The sequence below is a fragment of the Xenopus laevis genome, chromosome 5L (genome assembly GCF_017654675.1).
Source record: "Xenopus laevis strain J_2021 chromosome 5L, Xenopus_laevis_v10.1, whole genome shotgun sequence".
Lineage (NCBI taxonomy): Eukaryota > Metazoa > Chordata > Amphibia > Anura > Pipidae > Xenopus > Xenopus laevis.
The window spans coordinates 133,952,323-133,975,861 of NC_054379.1; the positions used below are offsets into that span (position 1 = coordinate 133,952,323).

General features: G+C 39.8%; 1 protein-coding gene across 4 annotated transcripts in view; it reads left to right on the forward strand.

Annotated features, from left to right (window-relative positions):
- Positions 1-5,591: 5,591 nt before the first annotated feature.
- Positions 5,592-23,539, forward strand: part of acsl3.L (acyl-CoA synthetase long chain family member 3 L homeolog) — a 57,533-nt gene continuing 39,585 nt past the window's right edge. Inside the window, exons 1-3 of one of the 4 annotated variants that reach the window (XM_018263839.2) lie at positions 5,592-5,816; positions 8,404-8,512; positions 22,153-22,558. In XM_018263839.2, the coding sequence (XP_018119328.1) occupies positions 22,208-22,558 (351 nt within the window). In that variant the 5' untranslated portion in view covers positions 5,592-5,816; positions 8,404-8,512; positions 22,153-22,207. Of the gene's footprint in view, positions 5,817-8,403; positions 8,513-20,324; positions 20,648-22,152; positions 22,559-23,539 lie in introns of all 4 variants that reach the window. The other 3 variants (XM_041563404.1, XM_018263840.2, XM_018263838.2) reach the window with 3 other exon arrangements.

A 23,539-nucleotide genomic window follows, 5' to 3' on the forward strand; every position in this document is an offset into this window, starting at 1 on the left:
CTGTGTCAATTTAAAGAATAAGAAAGCTGCAGGGAGGAAATCGACCCTGTGGTCTGTCTCCCCCCCCCCCCATGGGGTCTGCTTCTTCTATTGTTACGCCAGTGCTTTGGAGATATGTATAAGTTCACTCATAGAATGCTGCAAATTGGCATTGCAGCACAATGTTCCACACACCTATCTTAAGGAGCCTCACCTGCATGACCATTGGAAGAGGCAAGTAGTGCAAAGTGTACACGGAGGGGGGGGAGTGCAAGTATTGTTTTATTTTTATAAAATATATAGACCTGTAATTCTGTACCACTGGAGCCCCTTACCCACCCCCTTCTCAAAACATTCCCCTTGCCATCCTAAAAAATAATTTACTGGATTTCCATTAAAATAAATCTGCAGAACTAAAATAAAAACACCTGAAACACAAAATTCAAGATCATTGCTAAAACGACTACTTTACGGGGCGATTTATGAAAGTTCATAAAGCGTTTGTTTCTCCGAATTGTACTTTTTGCATACATATTTTTTGTATAGTTGCTTAATCCATGATTTTCTGTAATTTATCAAGTGTAAAAATCTACGGCAAGTAAAAACTGGCAAGGTCATGTAGACGTCAATGGAAGTTCCCTTTCTTTCCTTGCAAAGATCAGCCTTTCATTTGTGATTTTAGATGTTTTTTGGAAAGCAAATCAAATGTTCATTGTTGTACGAATTTTTCATTTGTTCATAAAAAATTGGTGGTTTTCGGGTTTTTTTGCCAGCTATTTTCGTTTGTACTTTTTGTATTCAGATCATGGCATTCTTTGTTTAGAGAAATAAAGTTTCAAGGGGAACTCTGGCTTCAAAACTCAAAATTTGATAAAGAGGCCCACATAAAACAGAAACCCCTAATGTACCCATCACGGTTAACCTGTTTCTTCAAAAAATATGAATAAATGCCATTTTCTATGCTGAAATCCAGCTGTTTAACAGTTCTTCTCTTTCTGCATATTTTGAAATCCTGGCAGGGAAGGAGGGACTAAACACTGATGTTACAAATTGTAACAGCTTCTCCACAGCTTACAGACAGCATGCAGGAACTACATAACCCACAATGCATTGCACTGTGATGTTCCATTCCTTATTGAAATCACATGTGCAGGGAATTGTTGGGTTTGGAGGATGCAGGCTGAGGACAGCTGGGTGCTGATACAAAGTAACAGTAGTCAGCCAGCTCAGCAAAGTAGTCAGAAAGATCAGAAAAAAAAGCTTAAGTTATGTTTTTGTGGAGTGCCCCTTTAATTGTGGTTTCTAAAACCTCAAATTCAACCTTTAATAAAAAGGTGTCTATCACCTGGAACAAATGTATGTCTTGTTTTATAGGGGAACTTTCCTATTCTTTGCACCAGATGTACATTAGACTTATATGGTATATGATTACAGGAGTCTCTGCCTTCACATCCAAGGCACGGTGTATATAGATTCTATGGGGCAATGATATTTTAGAAACTGATCTAAAAACATTTTTTTAAAAAAGTTGCACAAATAACCTTGAAGGATGAAACAATCATACATAGATATTTACTGGAAATAAGTTACATTGAATATCTATTAATTTGTCCTTCAGATTTCTGGAATAATGGATCACAGTTTTTTTAACCTTATCCATATGAAACCAAATGAAGTGCCAAATATTTGACATCTGTATCTATCATCCTAACATATATGGTTGAAAAAATATCCCTGTACTGCACATTACAATATCTGTTTGGTTACTAACATACAGCCATCTTTGTCAACAGAAGAGATTTCAATGTGCTCCGCTTGAAAGGGTTTAATTTTAGCAACTGCAGAAGTTGATTAATCAGGATGGCATCATGGAATTTTTCAGTGACCAGCTCCAGCCAGCGGAAACAAAGATTCCTGACATAGCAAGCAGCTTGTATCTATGCTGTACATTTTGCCACTGGGAAATGCCCTGCTCTTATGCCTATTCCCTACAGCAGTGGTCCCCAACCAGTAGCTTGTGAGCAACATGTTGCTCTCCAACCCCTTGGATGTTGCTCCCAGTGGCCTCAATGCAGGTGATTATTTTTGAATTCCAGTCTTTGAAACAAGTTTTAATTGCATAAAATCAAAGTATAATGCCAAAAAGAGCCTCCTGTAGGCTACCAGCCCACATAGGGGCTACCAGATAGCCAATCAAAGCCCTTATTTGTTACCCTAAGGAACTTTTTCATGTTTGTGTTGCTCCCCAAATCTTTTTGCATTTGAATGTGGCTCACGGGTAAAAAAGGTTGGGGAACCCTGCCCTACAGTATCAATTAATTCCTGATTAGGATTAAAGAGTTATAGAATTTCTATGTATCCAGTTAGCTTTTATAATGAGGCTCAGGAATAGATTTTTAGTAAACAATTGTTGCTACCTTTGTCACCCACAAAAGTGCTGGGCATTTGTCCATAGGCCACCAGAACAGGGGACCCACAATCAGACCTTTCATCTGCTATAACTTTTGACTAAAGCATCCCCCTGAAATGGCAGACCCCTCCGTTTAAATCACTGGGTGAAATTCTTACTTATCACTTTGTTTAAGGAGGACGGCTTATACTTTGTTGAACACAGACCATTTATATTTTGCCTGCCTTTTTATATTCAAGTTCATCTGCTTGAGGGTAACACTATCACAAATTTTTGGGGTGGTGGCAGGGTGGCCCACAAATGAGATCTTTGCCCTGGGCCGGCTGGTTTCATTCAGCCCTGGTGCCAGATCATGCAGACATTGGAGTTGGCTCAATATATTTGAAATATATCTTTAATTTAGTTTTAAATAAGAAAAATGTCCAACTGAAATATAAGTTCACAGTTGGTTTATTACTATAGACAGATAATTCATCTGTATATCATTAAAAAGTATTTTTATCATAATGGTAATTTTTTTTTTACAAGGTGTTTAGAAAAGGTGTGGAAGATGGCCTTAAGTGAACTGGTGGGTAGAAATGGTTACCCGTGATTATATACTGTTTGCAGCCTGAACAAGTAACAGAGGTGCCAGTGGTTTTATTAAAAAAATAAACTGGTTTCACTGAAGGACATAACAGGGTTATTATATAAAGTGAAGTGGTTCATACACTGAATGTACTGATTTACATGCTCACTAAATATTTATAGGCCTTAATACTCTAGGGATCCAAACGTGTTCTTCCCAGATGGACAAAAACATAAATCATTGGTTTGGATTTACTTCTTGCCCTGTACCTACCAAATTATATTTTTTGCCTATTAGTGTATATTGTTTTTAACGGCCAGGCCACTATAATAACAACCAAGTGGCAAACCTACATACAGGTATTGAGTACCAATATGCAAATGTAGTATTTATAGATCGACTTTAAAAACATAATACCAACTACCAGAATAATAATCGCGAGGCTTGGTTCAATCTGATGAGGCGGTTGTGTTGTTCTAGTAATACCAATAATAGAAAAATAGTCTGAGGTCACTTAACAATGAGGTTACCACAAAATCCACATTCCCTTGTTTTCTGTTCTGTGCCATGCAACTATAGCCATCTTGCAGATATATAATTTAATGTCACTCAATGCTAATGTTTAAAATAAAACAATACTACTTTAGCTGCTGTTAGCAACATGTCCATGGCAGGGGGTCCGGAGGGGGGGGCCCTGGACAGCAAGTCCCAGTGGGACCCTGGAATATGCCCTGGCATTTCAAGTACACAGAGGCTGAAACAGCCCCCCACCAGCCCAATAAGTAGTGACTGTTTATGGCATCTTACAGCAGCTCCTCTGCTATTTGCCAGATCTCATAGATTGCCAGTCCATGCCTGGTCCCTCTACTGGGTTGTACAGGCCCAGACTGGCAATATGTGCTGGGGCTGCTGTAAGATGCCATATATATACAGTCACTATATATTGGGCTGGTATGCAGCACTTTGGGCCTTTGTGTACTTGGAAATCCAGGGCGGGCCTATTTTCAATTAGGGTTGCCACCTGGCCGGTAAAAATGACGGCTGATCCTAATGTTATTAATAGGGAAACAAGGTTAATATACAGGAAGGCTGGTATTTTTTTTCCAGAAAAGGTGGCAACCCTATTTTCCCTGTGCCAAACTGGGCCTATATAACAACCTGGCCCACAAATGCACCAGCTTGGTCCAAGCTACTACAGCTCAGGGCAACAGGGGGGCAATCTGGAGCATTTTGCTGCTCACGGAGTTGGAAATATATGGGTCAGATGGCAAAAAGCTGCCCCATGTCTGAGCCATTACTCTATAGCATGACTGTTACTGGAGGCCAATGGGCAGCATAGGCATCATATAGGCACTAGACAATATTTATTCACACAGTAATCAGTGTACTGGCAAGAGGTCATTCTGTTCCCCGGCTGCCATTAAAAATACAATTTTGTACTGGAGACTCAGTCCTGGTGCAACATTGGTGGGTACAACATTGGTGGGTACATTAGTGGGTACAACAAGCCACAACATTCCCCATGTTCAGGGCCTTATAAACACTGAACACAACGAGGCCGCCTCACTGTTCCAATACAATACAGTGCTAGCAGGGCCATATCATGTGTTTGTATATAAATCCGCACAAGGTCTTCCCATAACTAAACACAATGGGGCAGATGTATCAAGGGTCGAATATCGGGGGTTAATTAACCCTCGATATTCGACTCCCGAATTAAAATCCTTCAACTTCGAAGTCGAAGGATTTTGTGCAATTCGTTCGATCGAGCGATCAAAGGAATAATCGTTCGATTACGTTTTGAACGATTCGAAGGATTTTAATCCATCGATCGAAGGATTATCTTTCGATCAGAAAATTGTTAGCAAGCCTATGGTAGGGTTGCCACCTTTTCCCAAAAACAATTCCGGCTGGTGAGGGCGGGTACAAAAAGGGGGGGTGACGTGATGTCAAAGGGGCGGGGTTATGCCACAAAGGGGCGGGCCACGCTGCGGCCAGGACAAGAACCGAAGGACAGGGTAAGTTTTACAAGGGATTGGGGGCTGGCCAAGGGGGTCTTTTTAAGGGTATTACAAATTTAAAATTTGTAATACCGGCCCCGGCCTTGGCAGGTGTTTTACCGGCTACGCCGGTAAAGTACCGGCCGGGTGGCAACCCTAGCCTATGGGGACCTTCCCCATAGGCTAACATTGGCCTCGGTAGGTTTTAGGTGGCGAACTAGGGGGTCGAAGAAATTTTTAAAGAGACAGTACTTTGATTATCGAATGGTCGAATATTGGAACGATTTTTAGTGTGAATCGTTCGATTCAAAGTCGAAGGTCGTAGTCGAAGTAGCCAATTCAATGGTCGAAGTAGCCAAAAAAAAACATTCGAAAATTGAATTTTTTTCCTCTATTCCCTCACTCGAGCTTAGTGAATGGGCTCCAATATGTCTTAGTATTTCTCATTCCGAGCCTCGCGTGGAATGCAACCCAAACAGCGTATAACATGAGCAGTCTTATTTTACATTCCAATTCTCTTGACCTCTAGTAACCCTCTTCCCCGCCCACTGTGACGAGCCGGTCCGGCCCCCTCAACGCGCCACTCTCCGATAGCCAATCGGCGAAGATCTCTCATACTTCCTCAATGACACTCGAGGACACACCGGGAAAACCCAAAATGCATTAGAGCCTATCGGCTTGAACACACCTCTTTCAAGCTAAGCCACGATTGGCTGAAGGGGACGTTGTTGTGCAGTGCGTACGCGCGGCAGTGTCACCGGCTACGATCAGTACCTTGTGAGTGGATCAGCCTCTGCAACACCAGTAGCCGGGGCTCTCAGCCCTCCTTCCCCCATCGGTAGCAGTCGCGCTCTCAGCGGTAAGTAGCTTTATTCTCTAGCGGCTGGCACCTTGCACGTGCAGTTTTTCACAGCTTTCGGGAATGCTGGGAGTTGTAGTCCAATCATTGTCGGGGAACACAGGTTGTAGATGGGTTTCTATGAATAGTGCTGCCTGTACAGCTGCCCGCAAGCTGCTATTGTACTACATCTCCCAGCATGCACCGACAGCTGTTTTACTACTATTGTAGCTGTACAGCTAATGGTTACAGGCTGGACATCCCTGCACTGTGCCAATGTATCCTCTGTATCCACTGTATTGTATGCACATTTATCCCACACATCTGCACAAAGGTAACTGCTTATTTCCAGTGTTCCCATTACTGTCTGTAAGTGCCAGGTGCTAATATGTACTATTACCTCTGCTTTATTGTAATATCTGCTGATACTGTAGTGCAGGGGTGTAACTACAGAGGAAGCAGACCCTGCGGCTGCAGGGGGGCCCACAAGCCCCTAATTCACTTACAATTGCAATAAATATTGGTAAAACAGGTCAACCTCTAGACATTTTGGGGGTCTGAAAAATAACCTGCTGTGGGGCCCAGTAATATCTAGTTATGCCACTGCTGTAGTGGCTAACAAGGGAGCCAAGGTGACTGCACCTGTTTGCATTTAATACACGCACAATAATACACACACACACAAACACACACACAATAGCATGTTTATATTGGACAAGCTATTCTATTCCAAACAAACTACCTTCATACATTGTATTGTGTGTAAGCATAAAGAGAGATTCAGTTAGGCCTGTCGCGGCTCTCATGTGATCAGTCAAATTCTAATTGCCTGTAATGCTCGAGCAACTCAGTCTCCTCTGATATTCAGAATAAAAGATATTATAACAAACAATAAAATGCATCTGATTGATCACATACAATTGTATTTGTTAACCCTATTTATACTCCATTTCAATAAATGAGTGTGAGATTGTTTCATGGCTATGTCAGGGATTCATATACAGGCAGATAAAAATGACCAATTCTGAGTTTATTGGTTTTGTGTGTGTGTGTGGCTCACCTGTTTTGGCCCTAGGTTGGGTCTCCATTATGCTCTTTAACACTGAAATGTCTTCCTACAATTAGACATAACCATCTAACAAGGAATATTAGTGGTCTAAACCAGTATTTTAGGTCCAAAACTGATTCTGCAATATAATCGGGGGCTCTTGAAAAATGATTGAGGAGGATAGGCATAATCACTAGGGGAGTGTGTGCCGAAATGGTAGGCACCCCCAGTGATTATAATTGCTTCTCCTGTTTGTTGAAAACCATGTCACTATCCTTCTTCTTGGTTGCTCTCTATTGCCCAGTTCAAATGAAATTCTAAATATGAAAGCAAAAATCTAGATTTTTACATACCTCCCAACTGTCCCTTTTTCGGAGGGACAGTCCCTCTTTTGACAGCTCAACCCACAGTCCCTCATTTGTACTGGAAAGTCCCTCTTTTCTCAGCACTGAACAGCCAGAAAAAGAAACAAAGTTTCTCACTTAATTGACTTTTAGCAGAGAGCACGGAACAGCTAACAGGTGCAAATAAGATACTTTGTAACAATTTTGAGACACAAAAACACAGTTTAGATAAGGAGAAATATTTTCAAACTTTCATAATTTTGTAAAACAAACATGGTAATTAGGGGGTGTGGCCAAAAAATTGCTGCGCTACGTGCGGAAAAATTTTTTTTGTCCCTCTTTTTACTTCCAAAATGTTGGGAGGTATGTTTTTACTCTACTGCGCATACACACCTGGCATCAGGATGTAGAGAGGATCCAAGAAGCATGTCTGGTCTGGGAGTCCAAATAGGCCCTGGCATTTCAAGTTCAAAGAGGCCCAAACAACCCCCACCAGCCAACTAAAATGACTGTCTATGGCATCACGCTGCAGACTCGACTGAATCCAAGCCTTTTTTTGGCAAAGTTCTGGTTCAGCGAACTGCATACCCTTTAAGTCACTGAATTAATAAAATACTCAAAATTTTCTGAGTGCTAAGGGGCAGAACCTTCTTTTATATCCCATAACAGCAATATGAAAACTGGAAATGTTTTGTTTGCCTCAAATTATAGCCTTAAGAATGGCTCCCATGTGTATCTTATTAAGCAAATAAGCTTTTCCACAAAACCTCTCCCTCTGAAAGATGGATCGTCACACACACACACAGTGATTCATTAGAAAAAATTATGCTCTCATGGTTTCTTAAAGTGGCTGCTTCTGAATATTTTATCTTTAATGTAAAGTAAAAAAAAATACTGTTATTTTACTATAATGCATCGAAGCAACTTCATCCAAACAAGTGCGTCACGCTTTGGAATTTGGCAAATCCTGAATCCATCACAAAAAATGGACCAAACCTTCAACCTAATTTGTTTATTTTAATGGGAGTAAACTGCACAAAATTTAAATTGTGTGGATTTGCTTTGGCTGAGCACATAATCCAAATCTTGCAAATGGAAAGGTTGATATTTGTCAGAATCCTAATCTGAAGCCTGGATTAAGTACATGCCTATTCATTATCCAAAGAAATCTCATTAGGGCCACATTTAATTGCTTGGTTTTATTTTTATATTGTAGGGTGGACAGGTGACTCTCCTTGGACAAAGTGGCAAGTTAAACCCAGCTGTATAAAGCAGCCATATCTGGGACATAGTAAATACAAAATAAATGGGCAACACTTGATCAGGTGCCAATAGTGTGATTTATATTGTGTGTGTATGTAAGTAATGGTGGTTTATTCCTTGCAGACAAGCAGAAGTACCCAGTTGCCTTAAATTTCCATTAGCCCTGAATCCCTGACAATGAAAGTAATTTTAGAAATGATGAATCGTCATTATGTAAATAAATATTTGGCAATGCGTTGTTTTTGGGTGTTACTGGTGATTTAAATAAATTAACCTATAGAGGGGGAAAAATATTTTGTGAATGGGTGGCACGGATGTGTCCGGGTTTCCTCTGGGTTCTCGCTCCAAGTTCCATTGCATTGGACATGTGCATGACAGGGATCTTTGGTTTTTAATATACACTGAGATGCGTGTATAATTTCTTACATATATAAATACAATGCAAACATAACAAATTACATTGTTTGAGGCCTACAGATTCGAGATATTCAGCAAAGCATGTCAGAGTTATGGCTTTTACATTGTGGCTGTCCAGGTGAACCGTCTACAAGATATAATAAATTCTTGACGTTTTTTTGCAAAATCAGTTAATTTCCCTGCACTAGGACTTGCCTATCACACTGTGCTAAGCTTTCAAGAGTGAGTGCTGGCCAGAATACATTTCCCAGATGTGCTTCAGTATTTGGCTCTGTGAGTTGGATTCCCCTCTGAATGACCGAGTACATACTTTTCCATTCTAACATTTACAGCAACACTCGGTAGTGTCTCATGTGCCATTTTTAACTAGGAGCTAAAATAGATCTGATTGCATTGTGTAGGATTGCACTAAATATTTTATAACTACAGGGTTATTGTTTTATCCTAGAACATGTTTGAACTGGGCCCATTTATTGCTTGGAGCAGTGAGCTTAGCTTGACTCTTGATTTGGGCTGAATTGGCCTATCCAGCCTACCATTTATATGAATTGGAAACACCCTGAAACAACCGGGGTTGATTCCAGGTACTTTTCCACCAACTGAAAAGTTCCTTGTGTGCTGTCAGCTTAAAGCCTCTATAAAATGTAATTAAGTTGGGTGTCCTGCTGAATATGCACAGGTTGGACATATATGTCTTCAGTAAAGCAGCGATTCTTATGGGTTGGGACCCAAAATTGGGTTCCCATGTGGGTCCATGTGACTTCCGTTAATAAAATGTAATGTCCTGCTGCAATAGACAATGGTAATTAATATAAAGTATATAGTTAGTCTTGGATTACTAGGTTGACTCCCAGTTATTATTGGGTCCCCCCCCCATAATAAGGAAAAAAAAAGTACAGATCTGTTATCCGGAAACCCTTTATCCAGAAAGCTCCCAATGAAGGAAAAGCTGTTTCTCATAGACTCTTATTTTATCCAAATAATCAAATTTTTTTTAAAATTTCATTTTCTCTGTTATAATAAAACAGAACCTTGATACAGTTCCTTGTCATCTTCTATATAAATACATGCTATGTTTAAACATGCATTTAAGTTAACTCCCTAGAGTGAAATGAATTTTAAAGGCTGTTCACCTTTGAGTTAACTTTTACTATGATTTTGAGGGTGATATTCTGGCCTTCAGCTTCAGCAGCTCTTCAGTTTGGAATTTCAGAAGGTTTGAAAGAGAGGCTGGTATATGAATAGGAGAGGGCCTGAATAGAAGAATAACTATTAAAAAATTAACATTAAAATATAAAAAATTAACATATTAAATATTAAAAATACATTAAAGTATTAAAAATTTAAATATTAAACAATTACATCAAAATGTTAATTCAAATGTTAAATGAAAAGAGCAGTAGTTTTTTATTTTATTTTTTATTTTATTATTATTATGCCAATGGTCACCATTTGAAAGCTGGAAAGGGTCAGAAGAAGAAACCAAATAATTCAAAACCTATTGAAAAGTTGCTAGGAGCTGACCGTTCTATAACAAACAAAGGGGTTATTTATCAAAGTTCAAATTTTAGAGCTTTGAGCTTTTTTAGACCTCGAATGGTTTATAATTTTAAGAAACTATTTTAATGTTAAAAGTCTCAGATCAGTGTAGTCGTAGTGAAAAACTCAAATTCATTGAGTTTTCGGTCGTAAAAACCTGGAATCTATTGAATTCGAGTTTTCCAGCGAAACCCACAGAAAAAATCTCTCACGTCATGAAGGCTATTAACATCTTCAAATAATCCACCCCTTTAGAACGATTAGTAATACTTTTTGATAGTTTGCCTTGTTCAGCTTTTTTTCCCCAGGGATACTGCTTCCTTTCACAAAGCTACATGGGTGATACGAATGTGTTTTTGAGATAAATTAAAGCTCTGATTGGTTTAAATCAGATGACATGATAGTAGGGTCACTCTGCATGATAGGAATCAGGAAGGAAGAAGCTTGGATCCATGGTAATTCCCTAGTAGCCCTGTTGAAGCTTCAGGTGATAATTAGAGATTAGAACATTTTTGCCCTGTGTTTGTTATGTATGCAAAATATCTCTTAATTGTATATTATTAAAAGAAGCTGGTGCTTTCCTCTTAAACCCTTGGAAGGGATGATCTCCTCCTATAGTCTCACACCCATCCTTTCTCAAGATCCAGCGTGGCAGAAGATAAATAGGCAAAATCCTCTCATGTGTCCTTTCGGAAAACGAAGCGATCCGAGTGCCATCCCGCCTGGGATTTACATTCTAGCTGGCAGGGAGATTAGTCGCCCCGAAGAAGAGATTTGTCGCCGGGTGATTAATCTCCCTGAATCTGACCGTTTGTCTCTGCCCTTTGTGGTTTCTCTCTCACGCTGGGCTGCTTTAGAACAGGAAAGCCCATCCCAAGTCTAGTTGTCTTGCTTTCATTTTGCATTCAGCAGCTAGAAATCATTGGCCTGGCTTTATCCTGACCCTGCTGGTCTTTCATAAGGATTTTGGAAAGTGTGTTTTGTCCGAGACAATGTTCCTTTGTTGTCCTTGTCAGTGTGGAGCGTTTGTCTGTGGAAATACTAAGCTGGCCAATTGCATGAACATGTGCCGGCCTTTGATCTGAATGCGAGCCAATGAATGGGGGTAACCCTGGCAGCTGGCTTTTCATATTATTAATGTTGCTGTTTTGTTGTTGCGCCTTGTTTGGATTTAAATAACAAAGCGGGTTAGAATGTATCAGTGTAGATGTGTTACAGTTATAATCTTTCCCTATAGTGTAGCAACTGTAAGGGGCAGATTTATTAAGGGTCGAATTGAAAATTCAAATTCAATTTTTTGTATTTTTTCTTATGGTCAAATTCGATTAGGGAGTTATCCAAACTCGATTAGAGTTTTTTAAAAAAATTTGAATTTGATTTTTGAGATTTATTATACTCTGGCACTTTAAGAATTCAAATTCAACTTTTCGCCACCTAAAAAATTGCTGTTTAAGTCAATAGGAGAGGTCCAGGGATCAATTTAGAGATGTTTGCGGCCTTCCTGACATTGGAGTTTTTTTCGGAGAAAAAGTTTGATCGAATTGATTCGAGTTTTCAGGTTGTTACAATTTGTCTGAGTTGGAAAAATTTGATTTTGTTTATAAATTTAGATTGGTCGAATTTCGAATTTCTGGGAGTTTTTTTAAAAAAAAATTAGCTATAAATAGTATATAACCAAGAAAATTGACACTAAATTGCACATAAAGCAATGACTTCTCATTACCTAGCTGTCTGACTTGTGCTGTACATTGGCTGTTGCATAGGAATAATCACTCAACTGTTGCTCTACAATGATTATACAGCTTTAAGGTGCCTTCTGTACCAAATGTGAGCCTGCTTGTACATTGAAAGTAGCTTAAGGCTAAATATAGTGGGGTCATTTGTTACCTTCTCATTTACACACTTTTAACCTGGTAACTGGTAAGAAAAAAGTGTCTTTTTGTGTTTATTAATCCCAGTTTCTATAACCTAGAGAATTGGGAATGTGGAGTCATACAATACATTGTGCTATACTGTACAAAACATCATTGGGCTAGTTGTGTCTTAAAGGGCATTCGTCCTATTTGGAAAGGTATTAAATGTGCGTTTGCTACACAACTGGTGTGACACGTTTTAGGTTGCAAGTGGCTGCAACCTTGAGAGAGTGTGGGCCACACAGTCCTTTCTGTAGTTCTGATCACTTATGTACATATCAGTGGGAATTGGTGAGCCACCATACATGTGCAGATAATTGTGTATCTATGGCCACCTCTGTTAAGGACAGTATTAGTTACCCAGTAGTTTAATGACCGTATAAAAATACTATGGTTTAATGACCATATATAATCCAGAGTCTGGTCATTTCCCTATTGGGCCAAACTGTAAATTATATCCTTATAAACGGCACGTTCTGACGTCAGAACACGCTGTTTATAACATGGGTCCCTGGCTGCCGAATTTGACGGCGCACATCCGAAATGAATTTGATGCCGGCGTGCCTGATTTGGACGCCGGCGACCAGAATTGGACGCCAACCCCTCTGACCCCCCACCCCCCTCCCGACATTTCACACAAAATGTAGATTATAATGCATAATGTAACCCCTACTGAAATTTATAAAGATATTAGAAGTCACCTTAGAGTTATGTGACCTGTATATGGTCACATAACTCCTCAGTGACATAATATCTTTATAAATTACAGTAGGGGTTACATTATCCACTATATAATCACCATGGGTTGGAGTAACCGATTTAACAAATTAAAGAGATGGTTCACCTTTAAGTTAACTTTTTTAGTATGTTATAGGATTGCCAATTCTAAACAACTTTTCAATTGGTCTTCATTATGGTTTTTTTCTTCTTTTTATACATTTATACTATTATACTTTTTTTTTTTTATATTATTTGTCTTTTTCTTCTGTCTCTTTCCAGCTTTCAAATGGGGGTCATTGTCCCCCATCTAAAAACAGATGCTCTGGAAAGCTACACATTTGTTGTTATTGCTGCTATTATTATTATATGTAATTACTCATCTTTCTATTCAGGTCATCGCTTATTCATATTCTAGTTTATTATTTATCAATGCCTGGTTGCTAAGGTCATTTGGACCCTGGCAACCAGATTGCTGGTTGGGAGAGCTGCTGAATAAAAAGCTAAATAACTCTAAACCCATAAAAACTGAAACCCAATTGCATATTGTTTCAGAATATCACTCTTTACTAAACGTTAACTCAAGAAAAATAAGGTGGCCAGACAAGTGGATTTTTTTCTCAAGATGCCCACCAAAGATGGACAGTATTGGGCTAATCTACTTTCTATATACATTGCATCGGTGTATTTGGTGGAGGGTGATGGATGCAGGAAATTGGGGAAATAGAATATATATGGCAGGCAATATATCCAATGTGTAGTGGAGTAGCATGATGCAGTTTAGTGGCTTTATAGATATATGACTACTGTATGTTGCCAGTATATGGAATATCATCTTTTTATTCTATACTGGAAGATGGTGGGTATATAATCACAACCTGTTGGCTAAGAAGATCACAAGTCTAGTGATATCATAAATCAGTGTTGGAAAGCCTTGTGCCATTATTACACTACCGTGCATCACAGTGAGGGCAGATGAGATGGGAAGCACACTGCGCAAATATAATTGTGTTTCCTGATGCCATTGTTTAGTGGAAAGCTGATACTGATTTGCTCAGCCAGGGAGAATGATGTATCCGCTGACAAAAACAAAAAAATTAATGCTGGAGCTCTGTCATCAAAAATAAAGTTGTTTATAGTGTTAGTTAAATAGTTGTTCTAGTTTGAAAAGTCACTATTGTCTCTGTAGGTGTCTTTCACAATGACGGCAGTTGCACCATGCTTTGTGGCAGAGACTAATGGTTAGTGTTGTTGGATACTGAAGGCTTCATTACACTTTCACTCGGGTTCTTGTTGTGACTTTGAGGTGACTTTCTCCATTTGTCAGCAGTATTCGGTTTTTAGGACTTGGTACTTTTTGTGTTGCCCTTCTGATTTCATTGTTGCCAACATGAGTGCTTTTTATGGGATTGCTTTACATTATTGATTATTCTATAGGATTTGAAGGTTCTTTTTCTGTAGAGTGTTTAAATTTAATCTTCCTTCATCTGCCTTTGTCCCAAGGGGCTCCTCAATTTCTCTCTGTGCATCCTGCATGTGTGTATAGCATTCCAGTCATGTTTCTAAAACGGGAACTGCCATAGCTGTTAATATCTAGCCAATCAGATCTGTTCTGTTACTTTTTCTCATTTCTTGAGCTAAATATTTTAAGATATTTCTAAATATTTTAAAATATATTCTAAATATTTTAAAATATATTCTAAATATTTTATTGGGTCTCCTTTTCCACATTTTAACTCTTCATGCTTGAGTGGTAGTTTGTCTCTCTTTATCACTGGCTTGTGAGCAGCCAGAGAAACTACATATTACTATTTCTCAGTCGGTACAACCAATTGCTGTCATTTTCAGACTCTGCATATTTTACAGCAGGAATAACTGTTGTGTTAAAAAAGTTTGCTAATATAATAATGATGCTGTATAATTGAGATTGCATCTGCTTCACCAGAGGTCTTCAGACTATTTAGGTTCAGCCCCCCCCCCATTGAATATTGTATCAAATAAATAAATCTTATTGTTATATGCTATCTATCTGAGTATCATGCTGAGGTCCATTAGCATTAGGCAATAATATCAAAGCAGAAATGTTAACTCACTAAAGGCATTTATTAGTGCAAAAATCCTCCGGACGCGTTTCGCACCATTGGGTGCTTCTTCAGAGGACCTCCTCTGATTAAGCAGCCAATGGTGCAAAACGCGTCAGGAGGGTGTGGCTTGCATGGGGTATGGAGACAATGATGAGACACTGCTTGTGGTATGTAAGGAATGAATTTATTTAACACTGTTTTGAAATGATTTTGGCGAATTTGCACTAAGAAATGCTTGAAGTGAGTTAACATGCATTTCCTCTTTGATATTACCCCCCATTGAATACCAATAGCCCCTTCTTAAGAAAAAAAATTTCAGGCAGTCATTCATATAAACTTCATTGGATATTCAAACCTCTAGAAAGCTATTTTTTCTCCCTTTTTTACCCAAAGAGGTTGGGCCCTCTTCTACTGCTTTGGGTTCCTTTTAGGGGTGCAAACATATATATTGGGAACCTCTGCTACATACTTAATCTACATCTGTTTATAACTTCAACTCCCAGCAGATTGTAAAGGTACTAGAAGGCTGCATACCATGCAGGAAAAAAAACTCCCCAGGGGATTCAAAAGCAGAACATTTCAAGGAGGAAGATGTATTACTGGGTATTAAATCTCTGTTCCATAGTTTGGAATTGGCCCTGAGGATATTCACATTGATGGAATAGCACATTGCACTTATGATGAGCTGATCAGGTCTGGCTGCACTACGTGGCTGTACAGGCTGTAATAAAAACCTCACTCTTTCATCCAGACTAATCAAATTGCAGATTCCCGTCTCCGTGATAAAGATTTTATGAAGCCTCGTTTATCTAATTACACCGGCAGAGCTTTATCCAGTACATTTTGTTTGATGCTGATTTTCTGAGACTTTCATATTTTAGTACCCACTATGGCTGAACAGCAGCCTGGGATTGCTGCTTTTTCTTTTTGTAGGGTGGGAGGCAAAGCCACGTCTGGGCCCTGGTGGCAATTACAACAAACCTGCTGTGTTGGGCATAGCGGAGAACCCCAAGTGTTTAGTAGCATAGGGCTCCATGATTTCCCAGATATGAACCAAATTCTTGACCTCAAGTAAAATTTATGATGTATAAATTATACTATTCAAAATTCTGCATCAAAAAAAATGTTGCCGATGGACACATTTCTGTTTATGTGCAGTGCTGGGCAACAGCTGCAGTGTTTTTTGGTAGCCGCTTCACATAAGAATATATACAGCTACAAAACTCGTTAACCCTATTTTATTCCACGTGGTAGGCAAGCTCTGGGTGAGAGAGAGTTTTGATGTTACTGGCTCCCTCCCTACTACCTTGCACATGACACTCGCATGTATGACTTGTAGAACCTGAAAAGGTGGCACACCAAAAACATCATTTAGCTATCCTGGTCCCTTATCATTACCACCCACTTGTCGCTTGCCTGCAGGTAAAAGTTGAAGGCATGTGCCCTGTTCAAGCAGATATATTTGTCTAATCTGTGTAGCTGAACAAGTTGCCTCTAGTTTGCTCTCCAGATCTGCCCAGTTTTTGTGTGAGATCGGCCCAGTTTGTGTGTGATGCTTAGGTAAGTGATGGCACGCTGGGTGTGTAGCGATGGGCCTGTTTCGGAGTGTATTCCTACTAAACCAGTGCTTGAGTTGGCCACGTGGGATACACTTGACATTTCTGCTGGCTGAGAGACATTGCACATACACCTTAGTCAAGTCTGGAGAATCTGTTTTTATCTTCAGTGAGACAAAGATGCATCCATTTATCTTGCTAAAACACTGTAAATATTTATTTCTTATTTATTTAATCAGTTACTGTATTTCTTTTTCTGCCGATGCACTCTCTGCCTCCCTCCCACTGCCATATGTCGGTTAACTCTTTGTTTTGGGGTTCAGATACAGCATGAAGAATCAGGTCTGCATTTCTGCAAAACAATTAATAATAATATGAAAATGAGCTACCTCTTGCATTCATTGGGGTTCATTTATTAACACTGGGCAAATTAGCCTGTGGGCAGGTACCCATAGCAACCAATTAGTGAATGGCTTTTTCAGCCAGCTGCAGGTAGAACAATGAATGCAACAATTTGATTTGTTGCCATGAGTAACTGCCTACAGGCAAATTTGCCGAGTGTTGATGAATGACAACCCAGTGAATGGGTTTCCCAAATTATGGTAGAGGTGGACAGAAAGCTGAAACAAAGTACATTTCTAAGCACCTGCCTGCACCTAATCCTTGTATATTTTGTAAGCCAGCTATTTACTTGTTTAGTGGCATGGCCATACTTGGCTTTTTAGGCAATAATTGTTTTTATGGAATTGATAAGAGCACATATGCATGTGTTTCTGGTTCATGCATGGTATTCCTGCTATATTCTCTGTTGCAATCTTCCTCTGGATCGCTTATTTATCAAAGGATGGACAGACCGTTTGCCACAAAATATATATATATATATATATATATATATATATATATATATATATATATATATATATATATATATATATATATATATATATATATATATATATATATATATATATATATATATATATATATTCCTTCTCAAAGCTCAGAATTGGCCACAATGTACCAATATTACAGCTAAAAAATACATTTGTTGATTCAAGAATAAAAATGTAATTTTAAATAGTGCAGTGAATTATTTGCAATGTAAACAGTGTAATTTAGAAATAAAAATCATGACCGAATAGAGCTGCTGGTTTAGGCTCTATTTCTGTGCAGTGCCATCTTGAAAGAGCAGTTTATATTTATTTTGTCTTTTATGACTGCAACAGACAAGTGACATGATTTTTACTGATGATAAAATGTTTCCCAAATGGCAGTCTGCAAATGTGCATTTCTTACTGGTTTTTACAGGAAATTGCTTCAGAGCCCCTTTATTCTGGGGCACTAGAAACAGAGTTAATCCTATATAGCCAGAGGAACACTCTCCGTGAAAATAAGAGCATAAATATTTATACAGCAGCAAGTGGCCTGTAAATGACAGAGCGGCTCTCTTTTGTGCTGCACGGTGCAATGATTGTAATAGCCCTTTTCATGGTCTGTGGCAATTTTCCTATAATCTGCAGTTAAAAGAGCATGAAAGGAGCAAGTTCACTTTAGGTTACAGCTTTCCTTACTCACGTTCCAATGCAGCATGCCTGTCCCTATGTACTAAACCAGCTCTCCCTGACAGGGAACAGCAGCAGGCACTATGTGGCTCTCACACCCAGTCAAGCACAAAAAGCCCCTTCACACTCCTTTCTGTGTGGGATTCAGACTGCCCAATGCTAAATTTCCAAATATTCTCCAAATACCCGAGACATGCTGCAATATATACTGGCACTATGAGACAACATGGTTCTGGGACTCAAATTCACATTGGGAAAGTTTTAATAATGACTATTGAATTGTGACTGTTTATTCCATCATCGACAGCCCGAGGCTTACAACTCGCATAATCCCCTAGCAGATGTCTGTCACAGCATGCTAACAATAAAACAGGGACTATGAAGGACTTGGATCATATTTTAATGGCAGATAAACAATGGATATATATTGGCTGATGAAGCCTGAATGTAAAGCTGGCCATAGACGCAAAGATCCTATTGTACGATTCGAGGATTCGTACGTTTTTCGGGCCATGTGTGGAGAGTCCCGACATTTTTCGTCCGGCGGAGATCAGTCGTTTGGTCGATCGGACAGGTTTGATTTTGTCCCGCCGATCGTTCAGCTATAGGGCCGAACGTTCAGATTACCCCAGGTACAGTCATGCCCGTTAGTGGCATATCGGGGAAAAATCAGCTCGTTTGGCGATGTCGTCAAACGAGCGGATCTTTGCGTCTATGGCCACCTTAAGCTGGGAAAAAAGCCTTGTTACAAGGCTGCATTAGGGTCCTTACAAACGGATTGTTGTCAGTGCGGATTGATCCAGATTTTTCCTATGGGTGAAAGCACAGTGTGGTACAGAGCCACAGGCAACCTGGAGCTTTTAACTCCTGCATTGCCATTTGGTGGGATTCAGAAAACTCTTTGGCTCAGCAAACCCCAGGGCCTATGGGCCCTTACAGCCATTTCTACTACATAATCACAGATTCATCATTACTCATTATCCTGGTAAGTTCTAATAATTGGTAAAGTAATATTTCATCCAACTAGGGATGCCACGTTTTCTGGGGAAAAATAAATCCATGCTCTATATCTTTCTTTCCTTTAGTTAACATTGTCATCAAGCATCAATTTTACCATCTGGTTCGCCAGGGGCAATTCTACAGAAACTGTTTTAACCACAAAACTGAGCAGGTTCCAAATCCCCCAGGATTATGGGAGGCTTTTAGTAGATTAGGGCAGTGGGCCACAAGCACTGGTGTAAGCTTTTGCCAGCTTTGTCCCCAAGTGACACCCCTCTACCTGTACCTTGCCCATAATGCACTGCTTTCTGTATGATTATTATACATAAAGGCGAAACTTTTACTAATCCAGCATACCTTCCAGCCTACAACCTTAAACAGGCTGCAACTTTTTAAAAAGAAGAGCTATGCATTCTCGTTTATAGTGTAAGTAAGAGCAAAGCAGTAACCCAATGAGACACTGTGGCTATTTAGGCATGCCATTCATAGGCCATTATTAGAGGTAAACCCAAAGTAAAGGTTAGATTTTATGTAGCAGGGAATGCTGGGACTTGTAGTACTGGAACAAGAGGAACACCGGTTGCCTCTTCATGTTATTGAACTATGCTACGTGGCATATTTGAGAATTGGATCGAGGCAGCACAACTGGGACAAGCTGAAACTGCCTGATTCTTATATAAATGGAATTGTAGTCACTTAGGCACCCTCATCTTTATCAGTACTTATGCTGCTGTTTATTGGAAAACCCTGAAATTTCTTGACCAGGCCAGACTGGCAATCTGTGGGCTCTGGCAAATGCCAGAGTGGCTGCTGTAAGATGCCATAGAAAGTCAGTATTTAGTGGGCTGGTGCGGGCTGTTTGGGCCTCTGTGTACCTGAAATGCCAGGGCCAGTCAGTCCAGACCAGTCTTGAGCATGCTCTAGGAAGTGTGATATTCTGAATCCACATGATCACAGGGGCTATTCAACCCCCCCCACCCTCAAAATTTTCCCTTCTGCTGTTAAGTGCATATGGCATTCAGGTGTACTGGCCACAAGCTTCCTTATCGCCTTCCATAGCCCTCCTCTTGTGTTTTAATTTCCTTAGTGGTGGCCATACACTGACTGACACATACAGTAGTCTGGCTGAAGAATACCATTCAACGGGCCATAAATGTGGAAGGCCACCTTTGTATTATATACATTCATTAGGACCAGCTGCCTAAAGGATTGGTACAGCAATCCATGAAGAGGAGCTGCAGAGCTTCACCAGGATCCCGGAAGCATCAGTCTGAGCAGCCCTTCCAATTTGCCACACACTCCCATATGGTCAGGAAGTACAGTTAAAATTGCCCAAACTGCCCAACCAAATCTTGGCATATTTCACCAACTTTGGAAGAATGGGTAGGGGGGGGGGGTCTGCAAGCCCTGGTAAGTGATCATATGTTATTACAATATGGGTAACTGAATTAGACATGGAACACTGTATAGCAAGCACAACTTCTTAGGTTTTTTGGAGGAGAGTGGTTCTTCTGTACCTGATTAAATGTGGTCATACATGTGCAGGTTTACGCTGTCAATGTTGGTCCTTTTAGACCAATTCAGCAGCTTATTGAGGCCCTCCCGACTGATATCTGGCCAGAAATCGGGCAGATGTTGATCAGCAGGTTTGATTTCCCATTGGATTGAGGACTGCGTCTGCTAATTGATAGGTCCTTGCTCCCATGGATCCTATTCCCGCCGTTGTAATTAAGCCCATTATCAGCCCACATTATGAGCATATAGAGGGAAAGATCTGTTCCCCTTAGCAGTAATTGAGCACTATTCTGTTACTTGAGAACTTCTGAAATACGGGACTCCTTTGCCACCATGTGGAGGTCCGTAGCAATGCACTTTAGTGGAAAGGAAGGCAACCAATACAACAGTACCAAAGGTTTTTCAAAAGAATTTGCAGTGCGAGGTGCTGCAAAGCTGTATAACTCTGGACTATTCTGCTGAGCTGTAGGTTACAGATGTGGGTCAGTGTTTGCTTCCTCAGGATGTATACAAAATCTGTGCACTGGGAGAACTGATTCTAGAATATAGATATAGATTTATTCAGCATCCTTGCCTTACCTAGCTTTCATTGTCATTCTCATTGAGGGCATATGCATTTATGCCACTGGATGGGTAAAGGGATGTAGCAGATGTGGGGTATAATTAAAGTCATTAAATGAAAAATATGTGCAATTGTTCTTTTGCAGTTTTGCACATAATATATGTAATCCATCAGGCATTGGGGAAAAAACTGTGAATGTTACAGCTTGTGCCAGTGTGCAATGCATGGAATTAAACTGGGAATTAAGTCATATTTATGTAAAATAAAATTAGCTTCAGCCAGAATGCGCTGTGCACTTTAACTTGCAGAGATTGATGGGAGATGCCGCGTTTGTTAAAGGAATTGTTCACCTTCCAACACTTTTTCAGTTGGTTTCAGATCGTTCACCAGAAATAAAGACTTTTCCTAATTACTTTCTGTTTTCTATTTTTGACTATTTTCTAATATTGAAGCGTAAAGTTTAATTTTTCAAGTCTGTATTTCTGGTGAACAATCTGAAGTGGGGAAGTTTAGAATAGCAGTTCTTGTTATGTAGTAAAACACCCAGAAAGCTTCCTTTTTCTTACTGCATATGTTTCTTCTGCATTTGTTCCTCGTATTTGCTGTTTCTGTATTTTTATGCTTCACTTATTATGTTTGATTAGTTTATTAACCTATATTTCACAGGGAACTGTATATTCCCTTTCCACCTCAAGCATTTACTGTTCTATTTTCACCCTGTGATAGATATGCCTCCTAGTGATTCTTTTAATAGGAATAACAAAAGCTTATTTGTCTAGTTGCAGTGAGCTATGTTTCAGTCTGAAGAAGTTCATTTTTCATTTTTTCTTTTCTGCAGGATTTTTCCCAGCACCTTATCACCTTTTGGCTTTTAACTGTCTTTCACCATCAAAATGCAGATAAAAGAAGATATGAATCCAGTTCTTCTCTACCTTCTCCATTTTCTGATGTGGCTTTATGGTGTTATAACATTTGTGCCATGGTTCCTGCTGTCGGGCGCACAAGACAGGCAGGTCCGGGCCAGTCGCGTGAAGGCAAAACCTACATCAGACAAGCCAGAGAGTCCATACCGATCAGTGGACAGTTTCCATAGCCTCGCCTCTTCCCTATACAAAGGCTGTGACACCCTGGACAAGGTCTTTAAACATGGCACTGAATTATTCAAACACAGGGACTGCTTGGGAACCCGAGAGGTATTGAGCGAGGAAGACGAGGTCCAGCCTAACGGCAAAGTTTTCAAAAAGGTAAAAAGCCCCTTTTAACCAGCCAAGGGTCGAATTATCATCCTGCATAACTTAACTGTTCATATGCTTAAGATTTGCTTTCATGCATAGACAGCCTGAAAGAAAAGTCAGGCCAACTCTGTTTGTTTCCCTGTAGAGGGCAGTATTTCCATTCTTTGTGTGTGTGTGTGTGTGTGTGTGTGTGTGTGTCTTTAGGCTCTTGGAGTACAGTTATAATTATGCGTGGAATGCACATCATGATGTAATTAACCTGTAACTCTTCTGTTAGCACATCTATTCCATCAGCTTTAGTCTCTTATCCACCTGTTATTAAACTTGCTTGGTCGAATAGGAAATCTGCATTTGCTAATCACAGCAAGGTATGCTTTATGCTTGGCATAGGTACGGTGGTTGTGCTGCAGCTACAATCTACCCCATTTCTGCTTCTGTTAAATGCATAGTCTGACTTTTGACGGAATAATCAAGTTTCTGGCATGCTGCAATCTGAATAGGTCCAATTTTGTCTGTAATAGGCTGCCATAAGGAAGACTGTTCATAGAACCCAGTGTCAGGTGTCTAGCACTGTTCTTCTGCTTTAATATTTATGTCCCATTTCCAATGGCACCCCTTCTCTACACTGTGTGTGCGCCAAAGATTAATCGCTCTCAACCAGTGTATCCGTCATGTTGAGAACAAACCCATCCATTATTATGAATACTGATATGATATGCATTTTATTTGTATTTTGGTACATCACCATAATATATTTTTCCTGTTAAGTACCATGCTGCTTCTTTATAGTGTGATTTATTAATGGTTATGGATTCAACAATAGTCAGAGGCTGACACTGGCAGTTGTAGCTGAGAAACCTCTGGAGGTTGAAGATCACTGTGTGTGGTTGTGATCATGCAGTTTTGGCTTTCTGCAAAGAGAAGATTGACAGCCATTGATGCAACTCTTTGTGGGATACCAAGGGGACAGCTAAAATGACATGGCACAAA